Source organism: Accipiter gentilis, chromosome 2, assembly GCF_929443795.1.
Source record: "Accipiter gentilis chromosome 2, bAccGen1.1, whole genome shotgun sequence".
Classification (NCBI taxonomy): Eukaryota; Metazoa; Chordata; class Aves; order Accipitriformes; family Accipitridae; genus Astur; species Astur gentilis.
The window spans coordinates 12,116,839-12,130,547 of NC_064881.1; the positions used below are offsets into that span (position 1 = coordinate 12,116,839).

The following is a 13,709-nucleotide window of genomic DNA, read 5'->3' on the forward strand; positions in this document are numbered from 1 at the left end:
TTTTATAAAATTAATGGAGTTGTAACATTCATGTATGTTATCCTTACTGTATGTAACTTCTTTTCAGAGATTTCTTTCATCTTTCCTCTCTCCAATCTATTCAGTATACTACAGAGATAAAAGCTTACTTGCCCACATTTGCCCTGTGATGGTCTGATCCCACAACCTGAACAGAGACCACCGTTTAAGCATTTTAGCCCACTTCCCTTGCCCAGATCACTCTCCTTCAATTGCTCTTCTTTGTACAGTGTACTCTGCCAGTTCTATCCACTGTGTAATCTGATCCAAAGTTCATTCAACTCAATCGCTAGTCGAGTACAGTGTGTCAGGGCCATGATAAGACAATAGATTTTACTTGCCTTGGCCAGACTCACCTGGAACCTCCAGCCATGGTGGACATTGGATGTCCACTTAAGATCATGCTTAAGCTATGTCAGATGTGTGTCTGTCTCTAGTCCTCTCTCTGACCCTGTCTTCTGGATGGACCTTGGACGTATTTTGTAGCCTCCTTTCCAGTCCCGTCTCTGGCCCTTTCTCCTGCTGCTCCCGTCTCGACCACAAGGATGGATCCCAGATCTTTCTCGTTGTTTGCTGCATCTGGGACTGTTGACAGGTCTGCCTGTCACGTGCAGATGCTGCAGGACCGTTACCTGGTCAGTGAGGGCACTGCCTGCGCTGGGGTCACGCTCAGCTCCTGTCTTGTCCATTTTTGGCAGGGCAGGCCCACTCTTGCTGCGCTCTGGCACAGTGATCCAAGAAACAAGCCTTCCAAATGCAATCCTTTCACTCTTGTTTGGGGCTGGTCCTGCCTCACTTCTCAAGTTTCAGATCTGGGAGACTGTGGCAAAACAGAGGTCAAGTAAAATAAAAAGAGAACACTTAGAAAATCAGAGTTACAGCCAAAACCAGCACTGCACAGGTTGCTTTGTTCTGTGTAGTGAGCCACTCTCTGCATTGCATCCCTGACTAAATATATGGTTTCCTCTCCTGATCTGTCATCTTGGTTGTAACACCACCCACCATATTCCATACAGTCATTGTATTTAATCTTTCCTCTTATGTCTTACTATGCCACGATTTGTTGTTCCTTAGGCAGCGTCAATTTTTTATTTCTGTTTTAAACTTAACTGTATCCTCTACCACTTGGGTTTTTACTAAGAAGTTTTACTTTGATAGGTAAAACTAAATACCTTTTTGGCACTATGGATTTCTTTCCATTTACCTGCTCAACTGCAGTAGGCTTGCAACAAGGCTCTGTTCTCTCCTGTTGCTGATGCTGGGGAAAGAGGCAAGGCCTATAGAACAGAGCTGATTCTTTTAGTGAACTTAGTATTTTAGATGGTCATTAGATCTGAAAGCTGATAATAGCTTGTTATCTGCTTTACCTGGACTTTGTCTTCTTGACTTCCAAAGGATGCAGGTAATCTGTTTTATACATGCAGTCCTGTATGGGTGTCTGGCCTGGTTTCAGCTGGGATAGAGTTAATTGTCTTCCTAGTAGCTGGTACAGTGCTATGTTTTGAGTTCAGTATGAGAAGAATGTTGATAACACACGGATGTTTTCAGTTTTTGCTCAGTAGTGTTTAAACTGAAGTCAAGGATTTTTCAGCTTCTCATGCCCAGCCAGGGCACAAGAAGTTGGCACAGGACACAGCTAGGACACCCGACCCAAACTGGCCAACGGTGTATTCCATACCATGGGATGTCCCATCCAGTATAGGAACTGGGGAGTGGGCACGGGGGATCGCCGCTCAGGGATTAACTGGGCCTTGATTGGTGGGTGGTGAGCAATTGCCCTGTGCATCACTTGCATATTCCAATCCTTTTATCATTACTGCTGTCATTTTATTAGTGTTATCATTATCATTATTAGTTTCTTCTTTCCTGTTCTATTAAACCGTTCTTATCTCAACCTACGAGTTTTACTGCTTTTCCCAATTTTCTCCCCCATCCCACTGGGTGGGGGGGGAGTGAGTGAGCAGCTGGGTGGTGCTTAGTTGCTGGCTGGGGTTAAACCACGACAGTGTCTCACTGATCTAAGCTCTGAGCCACATTCTACAGAAGCCTTCTGCAAGGTCAGGATTTATCCCCTTCTACCACAGCGTCTCCAGGAATGAAAAGGACATGATAGGTAGATGATTAAAAGAGGTAAATATTCAAGACTGTCACATCATTTGGTTCTATGAGTAAAATGCAAATTTATATAAACAAATGCTCTGTGTATGCGTTTACTTTTAAAGGTGTTCAGATGTTGTCATCTAGTCTTCAATTAAATAACTATAACCATTGCATAAATCACAAACAGCACAAATTCATGGGTGACAACTTCAGCTGAGACAGACTTGTCTTCCTGACCCCCCTCCATAGTCAGTGGATGTGCTCCGTCACAGTGAAGTTCAAAGCAGCAACTTAGGTGCTCTAAATCACATGTGAGGAGCTTCTCTCTCCATCTCTCAGATGATGAAGTCTGAAGGACTTGTGTCCTCAGCTAAAGTCAGTCTTTGTAAAGATCCCCAAAGTGATTGATGAGTCTGAGACTTATTAGGATTTTATCTATTAGGCATTCACCATTAGAAAGAAAAAGGCAATTCACTGCAGTAATTTTTCCGTAATGTGCTACTGGTACAAACAGCATAAAGCGTAGGCATGCTTTTCCCTAATTTAATGTAAAGTTGTCAGCATCACCAGTGTTTATAGTTACAGGACAAAATTAAGGAAAAAATGGAAAAAAAATTTGAATTTTACTATCATTTTCAAGTGTTTGCATTTTTAATTACATCTGATGCATATTGCTCTGTTGTCAAATAGCTGTGCAAGGTTGTGGCACTGTCTTAACAAGATCTCTTTCTGCTTGACATTGCAGTGATTACATATCATCTAACAGTATTTTCTAGAAATATTTTGAGTGAGAGAAATCTAGTGCATATGACTGCGTGTCTGTACGGTACTCATGGTGACACAGGGGACAGATCTCTTCTCTGGTCGTTGCAGGATGTACAGCAGAGAGAGGACAATGAGGTACTTGATCGTAAAGTACTTTAAAATTTATCCTTTAATCCATTCTTGTACTTCCTATATATTATTTTAAAATCTTCCCAGACAGTTAGGTAATATAGTTTAAGATTGTAATACTAAATAATTTTATTTTAGTCATTTCTAGTTATCGTGGATGCTGTTGAATTGGGAGAACTGGACAAAGTTGTTCTTTTGATCAGCAGTAAAACAGGTAAAGTACTTTTGCTGCTCTCTAAAGTCAGTGATGTGAATCACACAGCTAGTTTCCTGTTAAAGACAATGAAATCACCGCCAGAGTTAAAGACTGATTAATTTCCTTCGGCTATTTTTGCTAAAAGTTAATATTTTATAAAACAAAATCCTACATTTTGACACATTAAAGTCCTTGGATCTAAAGGCTGTATCATTATTGCATCAAGAAAGTAAACTATTCCTTTCCATACAAGAAAGAAAAACAGAAAATTAAGATGAGTAATTATATTCTGTGATTAATTCGTGATCTATTAATAAGTTATTTAGGAGAATAGTTATAACTCACATAAGAAACTGGTATTGTTTATTTTTCCTTCTGTGATTCAGCTGTTTCCACTGTTTTCCCTACCTATTCTGTTTTCTCGCTGTGACATTCAGAGGGGGATTTTACCCCTAATTAGGCAGTCAGCAGTTTTGTCACTGAATTTCACCAAAATCGTCATAACTTTAACATCTCTTTGCCTCATCTGTAGGATGGCTATCATGCTACTTAGGAATATTCAAAGAGCTAATTTTAAAGTTTTTTTAAGTCCTTTAATGAAATTTGCTGTATAATTGCAAATCATTACTTACTATGTGTTATAGTTGACCATCTTCAGACAGTTTTCTAGGAAAACAAGGGTTCTATATTTGCGCTTGATCTGCCTTTTTTGTTTGGCCATCTGTTGGCTCCTCGTAATAACCTTTTAGACTCACCACCCAACTTCAGCCAAATCTGTAAAGTGTGTAGAGACATCAAAGACACTTGGGCAGTAAGCGTGTACGTACTGTTTGGCTGGCCAACACATCCTGCACCACAGCATGGTTTGCCTCAGCCTCTGGGTGCTTCAGCGGGGGCACGGTGTGGAGCTGCAGTTCCTACAGAGGGGAAGGGAAGGAGAAGGGCAGCCCTGCCGTGCCGCTGTTGGGGAGCAAGGCGTGTAGCTCACTGCTTTTGCTTCCCACAGCTTGAGTTGTGAAAGTTAACTATGGCTGGCTGTCGTGATTGACAGTCATTGAATACAGCAGTTGCCAAAGGGCACCACAGAGAGCATGACAGGCAAGATTTTTCCAGTCAGGTTAGAAAACATGATTCACAAAGGAGGGACTTCGAGGCCCATTGGCTCCGTGTGTGTTATGAAGCGAGGATTGGGCAGATGTAATAACACATTCCTTCCAAAGGAGTTACTTAGATGATAAAGCACTTTAGATGAGTAAGGGTGTCCATATTGTATCTAGACTTGGTTAGACTGAGACTAGTTTGCACCAAGACTTTGAACGAAAAATCCCCAAACACAAAAGCTGTTTAGCTTTCAAAGTCAGATGTACCTTACAGGACTGGTCAGCCCAGGCTGCTCTAATGCATTTATGCTTCTTCCAGTACCTGAGCAGGTTTTTAAGATCAGGTGGTTCAAGATCTCTTCCTGAAGCTTCTGACTCACTCCATGCACTGTCCGGGCAGTGCAACATGACGTCTTGGATTCCTCCCCAGGAGCCTGAGCCTATTAACTTAGACTCCTATTGATATAATTAAAGGGACTTGGACAGTAGCAGAAGACATTGGGATGCATTTTGCTGAGCAGGTCTGAAGGGGCAAATAATAGAACAGAAGGGAAAATGAATAGTCTTCATGACTAATTAGTGGCAAGAGATTCAGCCCAGTGTTACAGACAGCATGTAGCTGAAGCCCCCAGCAGAAAATTCAAAAGGAAGCGTAAGTCAGAGAGCAATCTTTCTCAAACAGCCGAGATATACAGTAAGTTGCTGAACTTCCTTCATACCTGCCATGTAACGAGATCCTCTTTGTGCTGCATGTGGAACGGGGCTCGAATCCTCTTGTCAACCTGTCACTGAGGAAGCACCAGATATGTATTTCTGCTCTTCCTCTTCAAATGTGCCTGCCTGAGTCATGTGGAAACTCTTCTGCATGCCTGTCCAAGGACGGTGAGGACAACACTCCTTCACTTCATTAAGGCAAAGGAAATGCTTACTCCTAAATTTCTAAGTTGAGGATTCAAATAGGAACAAAATAAGGAATGTTATGATAATTCCAGGCTTTTAAGTCCATTGTTGGTATTCATAAATGAATTAATAAATGATGTTTTAATATAGTAGGAATGACAGCATTGTATCAACAACAGACTCTACCTAATTCCTTGACATGCAGTACAACATTTTCACTGTACTTTATTTCCTTCTTTGTAGACTGCAAACTGGACATTAAAAAACTGCATTTGAAAGAAGCTGTGAAGGAGCATCCTATCTATGTATTTGAAGTGAATGAGTAAGTATATTACGTAAAGCTAGTAATTTTTTCGTCATTTTATAGTACAATAATTGAAAAAACTGAGCGGGCATTGAATTAAAATGACTGTCAGCGTGCTTCAGTCAATGGATATTTTAAAAATAAGTCATCTTTAACCATCCCACATGATTTCATAAGATTTTTTTTGTTTAACATATGATTTACTTACCACAAAACATGTGCGGTTTTGTTTTTCAGAGCATTTTCTGTGGATGCAAATAAGCCAGAAATCCAGAGAGAAATCCCAGTATCTTTTGTTATTAGAGGAGATAAACAAAAGAATGACATAGATAACTTACTTAAAGAAGGAAGCCAAGCAGGAAATCTGACAGAGTATACTATTAAAGTATACACAGGTGACAAAAGGGGAGCAGGGACTGATACCAATGTGCATATTATTTTATTTGGGAATGAGGACAAATCTGAGGTATTTCAACTCTCTCAGTCACTGGAGCATCAAAACCCATTTGAAAGAGGAAAGGTGAGTACATAGATTTTATCGGATGTGTCCATTTCTGGACTGGGAAAGCAAACTTTAAATCTATGCAAGATCTTTATGGAACTTAAGGCATTTATCCTGTTTTCCCCATCGCTAGATGAGATACAGCCTCAGCTGTCTCTGTGTTTCACCTTTTCACCAGAGTAACCAAGGGACATTTTACTTTTATCGTGTCTAGCTGACTCTGTTGCTCTTCTGCCTCTTCTTCTGTCCAAATACAGCTTCATATTGCACCCACTCATCTGCCCAGTTATGAATTTCCTTCCTCTGAAGTGCACAACATACATTGCCTACGAATGCGCACATATGTGCAATACCCCTCGCTGTTGCACAAACTTTGAATATTGTGCTTGAGAATACATGAGTCCCTTACATCCCATCATTTTACTTTGCCATGGAAACTGATGTTGTGAGCCTCACTGAATGTGTAAACCTATAACCAGGTAAAACGGAACCATGCACATCCACCTGACTCTGATATGCATCATGCTTTAGGCTATTCAGAGAGCCCTAGTTCAGATACAGATATTTGCATAAGAATGCTGACTCTCTGCATGATGTCCTAGTACCTTAGCAGAATGTTCTCCTATTTTAATAAACATATTACTCTGGCAAAAGAATTGTTCCATTTGCTTACCACCTGTGCGATGGAGTATAATGAGGGTTACCCTTATGTAGCAAGAAATAAATATATTTTCCATATCTTTCTCCTGTGGATTCCTTGAAAGGTAATGACTGAATAATTAAAACTCCAGTTAAAATATCTTCCTTATGAGATCTACCTCATTATCTCCAGCAGTACTAAATATCTTTTTACTTGCAGTTGGTCCAAGTTTCTTCAGCCAGGATGTCTGTGAATATCTTCTAAAAGATCTTTGCCCATGTATTGTCTTCCATACTGAGGAGGTTAATAAATCTAGTTACCTATAGGCATAAGGAGCAAGTCAGAAAGCGGCTTGAGTAGTACTTCCTTTTGCCTAGTACCACACAGGAGGCATCATTGCTCTTTGTAAAAGAGTAGTAGATACATAGAAATCCTGTTAGCAATCCAGCTAAGTCAATGGGTAGTCAGTTATGTCAAATGTCCTATGAGAAAAGGCTCTTATTTTTTAAAAGTCTGTAATATGAAACAAAGTAATAATTTAAATTAAAATATCTAATATTTGAGAGAGATAATGGTACAGGTAGTAAAAGCCTTTATCTTTTATGTTCTTGAATGTAAATTTATGTATCATAAAGTGAAAACATTTTAGAAGTCTATATCAGTTGAGAATCCATAAGGGAGCAAAAATACTTTTCTGGTAGATGAAAGTCAGGAAAGAGGCAGGGATTGTTTTATTGTAAGTTGAAAAGTGAATCCTTCATATTTAAACTGAGACCTAGTAGGAGAGAATCTATACCCCAGATCTTCCATAAGGAAAATAAACAACATCAGGTGTCAGCCACCTATTTTGAATTGGTATTATTACATTTGAATTAGTCTCAGAACTGACCTAAGCAAATGTAGAAGTTTCCAGACATTGGTATATTATTTTTAATAGCTATATTTTAATATTAAAGGTTGATACATTCAAGATTAAGACAAAAAAATTGGGCAACCTACATTCAATTGAAATTGGTCATGATGCGAAAGGATTTGGTGAGTATACTGCATGCGTGCAATAGCCTTGTAAAAACCTTCTGCTTAAAGATCTTCCTGACATTTGGAAAGATTTTTGAAGTCGTGCTACTGCTACAGCTAGCTAGTACAAGTCTGTATACAAATGAGGTCAGTTTGACTGCTCTTGCTTACACCCTCTCCATCTCTGTCACATTTCCCTTGACTTTACCTTGATTTTTTTTTCTAACAGAGTTCTAGTTAGCATAAACCTCAGAAGGTTTTATCCTTCAAACATTGCTCAGCCAAAACTCCTATTAGATGCCTTAAATAACGTAGGATTGAATTTTCAAACTGCAGGCTAAACTTTCCATGCTTTAAACAGTATCCAAGAAGTGTTTCGGCAAATTTGGGCCTCTGGTCAAAGCATGCTGTAGCTCCCTCTGACACACATACACCTTTTCTTTTTGTGAAAGCTAAACTATGAGGAGAACACTAGTGTGCACCAGGTCTTGCCCTGATGTTAAATTAGGATGTGGCTACAGCCATACCCACACATGATGATGGAAACTGTTTCTATGTACAGCGTATTACATGTAACTTCTAAAACCTGAATTTTTTTAAAAAATAAGGTGGGATACTAGGACATATAATATTTTGAGCTTACATTTAGTGGTGCTAAAAACCCCTAGAAATACACAAATATATAAACAGAATTTGCAGGCAATGTACAGCTTGAGTCAAAAAGGTCTGATTGTATTGAGATGTTCTAGTCAGGTGAATTTTGCTTGACCTATCTGAAAGAAATTGGTTTAGGTTTAGATAAAACCTGATTTATCGAAGTGCGTGAGCCACTGTAAGGTGGCAAGGGTTTATCATATTTAGGATGAGCCATGCAAAATTCTGCAAATAGCAGTTCCTATTTAGCCAAAAGCTGAACAGGTTTTTTTCCAACTACCTAGTCATGTTGTACATATTACAGTATTGAAAACTTAAAAAGAAAAAAAACCCAAACCTGTTGAAATACCTGTAATAAATAAAATCCTCCTGCTGACTTTCATCTTATTCGTGTTAGCTGCTGCACATGCACACAATTCAACTTAGAACTGATCTGGGAAGGGAACTCCACACCAGCAGACTTCCAGTGCTCTGAGAGTTGAACAGAAGTCTTCAGGGGAAATACAGGTTGAACTTTTATTTCCCGGGTCCCAAACTATCAACAACATGATGATCATTCCTCTCTGTGTCCTGATCAACATCATGTAGCTGCTAATACTGCCTTCCTAGCACAGCTGGTGTGTGTTGATTCCTCTTACATCCATGACTACCTTCCTCTAAATTTTTCTCTGAAATTATCTCCAAGTGTCTTTTGTCACATCAGCCGTTATTCTCACAAGCATCCTCAAACGTAACACCTCTTTGAAATGTCATCTGTTTGCTAATCTTTCTTAGCAGCCTCTAGATTTCTCCATACCTGGAGATTTCAGTGAGGTTTCAGTTGGAGTTTTGTCAATAGAGGATAAAGCATTAGATTTTAAACTTTTCAAGAGAGCAAATATGCCTTCATATCCGTTTGTAAAGTGCCGTGTAAATTTGAGAGACTGTAAATTTTTATTGCTGATAATCTTGACTCTGAATTACAGATTTCATGAAAGGTCATATATTCCAAGTAGAGTCTACGATATATTAAACCATTCACAAGATTTCATTAAAGAAGTTCCAAAAGTACTTCACAATATCAATAAATGACTCTTGCAAATTGAAGATAAAAAACGTAGACACCTTTACGGCCTAGTTATGCTAGCTAATTGTTTGAAAATGTTCATGAAATGTGAGAAACATTGCTACGCCTTTATGTTTGTCTAAATTGGTACAATTTGCAAATATTTTTATATTACATTTGTAGCCTACTTACAAATAAAAATATTTTTAATGGTTTAGCCTACTTAGTATTTTGTCCAAATATTTGAAACACAAAATAATTTGTTAGAATATAGTATTTTATCTCTAGGATATGCAAAGAATACCGAAAGGTTTTCAGCTACTGGCAGTATGATCCTAATTTGTTTTTAAATGTTGTCATTAAGTATTTGCATTGGCAAACACAACTAAAGATGTCAGCGCAAACATTGTATATCTATAATAAAGTTTTATTTTTAAAATCTTCATATTTTAATATTCTATGAAATAAAATTCTATAGCACAAGAATGAAGGTATTTTTCACACAGCAAAATAGGAGATTATAACAGATTATTAAATACATTCTTAAAGCTAAAACAGATAGGAGTGTTGGCCTAAATGAAGATGCTATTCTGAATCATGACTGCTAGAGAGAGAAATATGCATATGAGAAGCATTCAGCTTCACCACTTAGTATAAGTATTTAGTATTTATATCAGTAGTTAGAAAGGAGTAGTAATATTTCTCTTTTTCCCTATTGTTTAAGGGCTTGGGTTATCATTAAAGAAATTAAATCTATTGACAAAGACTATCTGTTTTTATTGTTTTGGTGGACACTGAAGATCAAAGCCCACCAGGGGTGTACTTTGAGTGCATTTCAGAGTACCAAAAAGGGCAAAATTGGATTTCAAGAATGTATTCAACATTACCATGCATTCTGTTTCATTTGCCTGTTCTGTTCAATATGGAAAAATGAATTAAGCTGTAATAAAAATCTTACTTTATACTTCCTGTCAAAAACATTAAAGACCTTCTCTGTAAAACTGAGAGAAGTTGGCAGTAATTTGAATCATCTACACTTCAGTTTTCTTATTGATATTGAATACATTTGGAAGTACTGAACCCCAAAGGGGTTGGAAATGAAATCAGAAATCTTTCTTATGTTTTATTTGTGTTTTGGTTATATTAAATTTGCTCTTTTTTTCCTTCTACAGCAAGTGGCTGGTTTCTGGAAAAAGTAGAAATCACAGATGCATCTAGGAATTCAGTGTATTGCTTCAACTGTAACAGGTCAGTAGATCAGTTCATTATCACTCTGCAGGTGCTGTTTTATTTTTAACAAGAATTAGTAGTAGTCTTTTTAGTCTCTCAGTTGTTTCTCTTCTGGTTTTCTAAAAAAGTAAGAAATTTTAACCATGCTGTGTTCCTATCAGTCCATCCCCAGTACCTTTTGAACCCTTTGGCCAATTTCAAACTAATTTGTCAGAAGAATATGTAGAGGAAGACACTATATTTTTCCAAGTTATTAAAACTGGATGACTATAGGAGGGAAAGACACAATTTAGTGCCTTTGCCAAGGCAAGATATTAGTATGCCATTTTCAAGAGGTAGAAACTGTCTGGTGAACCATTACACAAGTATTAGTGCATATGTAGCTCTGACAAGCAGGTCATGGGTATGCAGAGAGGCATCGGAATGAATCAGAAATATGGGATGGTGGGAGGATGGTAGGATATGTCAGTATAGATACAAAACTGGAGAAAAAGTAGTGTATTTATTTTATTGAGCAAAAGCAACATTAAAATTCTGTTTCAGTGTCGGCTCAGTATGGGTCTAAGACATATTCAGCAAATAGGGTAAAGATAAAAGGAACCTTTTTATAATGTAATGTAAGAGGATAGTGATCTAAATTTAGACATTTATTTGGATAAAGGGGTGCTGGGGTAAAGGCCTTTTAATGTACAAAAAGAAAATCTACTTCGGTCTGTGTCAAACTGAAACAATGTACTTTCAGAAGTTGGAAATTAAATTGAAAGGTATATTTGGAGTTCACTGCAGTATACAATTTACAGCCTAAAGAATTACAGAATAAACAGCAGAAGCAAACATATTCATGTCTTCCTAAGTGTAAAATAGATTTTTAATGCATCTGGAGAACAGACAAGTGTGAAAACTTACAAGTTTCCTACATCTAGAAAGAGGGACATTACGTGGTGGTCTGAAAACAGAAATGGTAGCCAACAATATTTAATTTTAGCTTTCCCCTAAATGTTTCTGTAAATTTGACCATTCACGGAAACCAAATCCCAAACCCATACCCTAAAAAGCAATATTTTTTTAGTTCTTGGAAATTCAATTGGACTCTACAGTCTAAGTCATGAGAATGTGAGGCGGTTACCAACCTCAACATTCAACTTCTTCCAACAATATTAAACTTCTTTCAACACATGTTCAGGTACTATCTAATCTTCTAGATACCTACATTTAGGTTAGTGGGCATGAGCAAAACTCAGACCACAATATCACTCAGGTGCACAACATAATCCGTGATGGGATTTTCAGTTGATGTCACTCCACCTCTTTTTCTTGTAAGAGTTCTCAGACCACACTAGTCAGAGGAAGATTCCTGAAAAAAAGATAGCTTGCAACAAACATCTTTTTCCAGAGGGTTTGGGGTTTTTTTGCAGCTTTATTTAAAGTCTTATGGTAAAAACACAAAGGTATGTTAAAGACCTGTTTGGAGCAAGAACTTGAATCACATCACTGATGTGGGGGAATGACTGACGCAAATTGATTCTACAGACTGCTGACTAGGACATTTAACTGGGCCCTTGGTGGGTTAGAGTCATGTTCTTACCTTAATGTATACCTACTTACTCAAAATGGAAGTATTACAGTAGGAGAGATTAGGAGGTCTCCACTCCAGAGTACTCAGTGACCCAGAGGCTATGGGACACTGCCTGGATACAGGAAACTGTAAGTTCATGTCCCTGTTCCAGCTCAGACACGGAACTTCTCATCTCATAACCTACTGCGTAAATGGGGAATAGGTTCATTCTCCTCCAAAGAAAAGAATCCTCTGATACAAACACTGTGTCTAAAAGATATTCATCCCTGAGAAACCTGAAAGGAGGTGGGCATGCTTTACTAACCCATTTAAATGCCTGTTGTCTAGCTTACATGTCACAACTTTCCTTGGCTCTGAGACCTCCACAAGCAATTTTACCTGCCAAGATTAGTTGCGTTGCAGCCTGGAACTATTTAGTTTCAGCCATATCTCCCAGCTGTTCAATGATGCAGCTTCAGATGTGAGCTACATTAACGCTGTACCACCTGGGAATCCCTCCCATACTAGTTCCTTAGCAGACGTCACATCACGTAGTCTGTCATAAGCCTTGCAAAAGTGTTAGGAGCTTTTAAACTGTTTCTGGAAATTAATATCATTGTCTCCATGGTTCCAGTTAACATCAATCTACCTGAGCTTTGGACTCAGGTCTATTTACCGTACAGTCAATCCTAAAATCTCCATAGGCTCTAACAGAGCAGGGATTGGACCCACCATGCAACTCAGTATTTTGTGAACCAACAAGGAGATATGAGAAATAAACAGTCCCTGGAATGGAATACATGCCCAATAACCCACTATCACAGAATAGTTTTGCTTACTCTAAATTACCCTGATTTTGTGCCACTCAGTGAAACAATCTACTTGCCACCTATATGACCAACAAATAAAATGAACGTGTATTTCATAAGTACATTTATAAAGTTAATTACACTTTTAAATTATGCATGTATGGATACTAAAAAGAAATAATCACTGTTTTCTTCAAGTTGGCTACTGCTTCTCTATAAAGCAATGTAAAGACTCTCCTAGAAATCCAAAGGTGCAGAAGCAGGCTCTCATGATTGGTCTGTTTGTTAAGTTTTATATATGCTGTGTCTATGACAGGTTTTTACGTTTTTCCCTTAAGGTGGCTTGCTGAGGATGAAAGCGATGGCCGCACTACAGTGCAACTTTATCCATAGCTGCTTGATTTCAGATTCTTTGTGAGTGTGTTGCTTCTCCAAATTCACGCTGATTTGATTTACTTGTGTTTTATAATTCTGAAGGTATTGTAATTACTGTGAAGGAATGTCAAAACAATGCCTTAAAAACATCACAGTAAATTAAACACACGTAATGTTGAACACTGCATTCTGATCCTATTAGAGATGCTCAAAAACTTTGCATGACTGAAATTTAGAAAACAGAAATTTAAATCTGTAACATGGCTCTGTGGACTTGATCTGAGCATTCGTAATGGTAGACATATGTAGTAACACACTCAATTATTTTTGCTTCAGCAATAATTTGTGGGTAAGTTAAATTTAGCTCTTG

The 13,709-nt window shown here is 38.1% G+C and overlaps 1 protein-coding gene across 1 annotated transcript in view; it reads left to right on the forward strand.

Moving 5' to 3' along the window:
- RP1 (RP1 axonemal microtubule associated) overlaps nt 1–13,357 on the forward strand; it is a 186,985-nt gene extending 173,628 nt beyond the window's left edge. The window contains exons 54-60 of the mRNA XM_049828448.1: nt 2,864–3,018; nt 3,151–3,226; nt 5,452–5,530; nt 5,750–6,032; nt 7,611–7,689; nt 10,543–10,618; nt 13,303–13,357. Of these exons, the coding sequence (XP_049684405.1) occupies nt 2,864–3,018; nt 3,151–3,226; nt 5,452–5,530; nt 5,750–6,032; nt 7,611–7,689; nt 10,543–10,618; nt 13,303–13,357 (803 nt within the window). The remainder of the gene's footprint in view (nt 1–2,863; nt 3,019–3,150; nt 3,227–5,451; nt 5,531–5,749; nt 6,033–7,610; nt 7,690–10,542; nt 10,619–13,302) is intronic.
- The last annotated feature ends 352 nt before the right edge of the window (nt 13,358–13,709 follow it).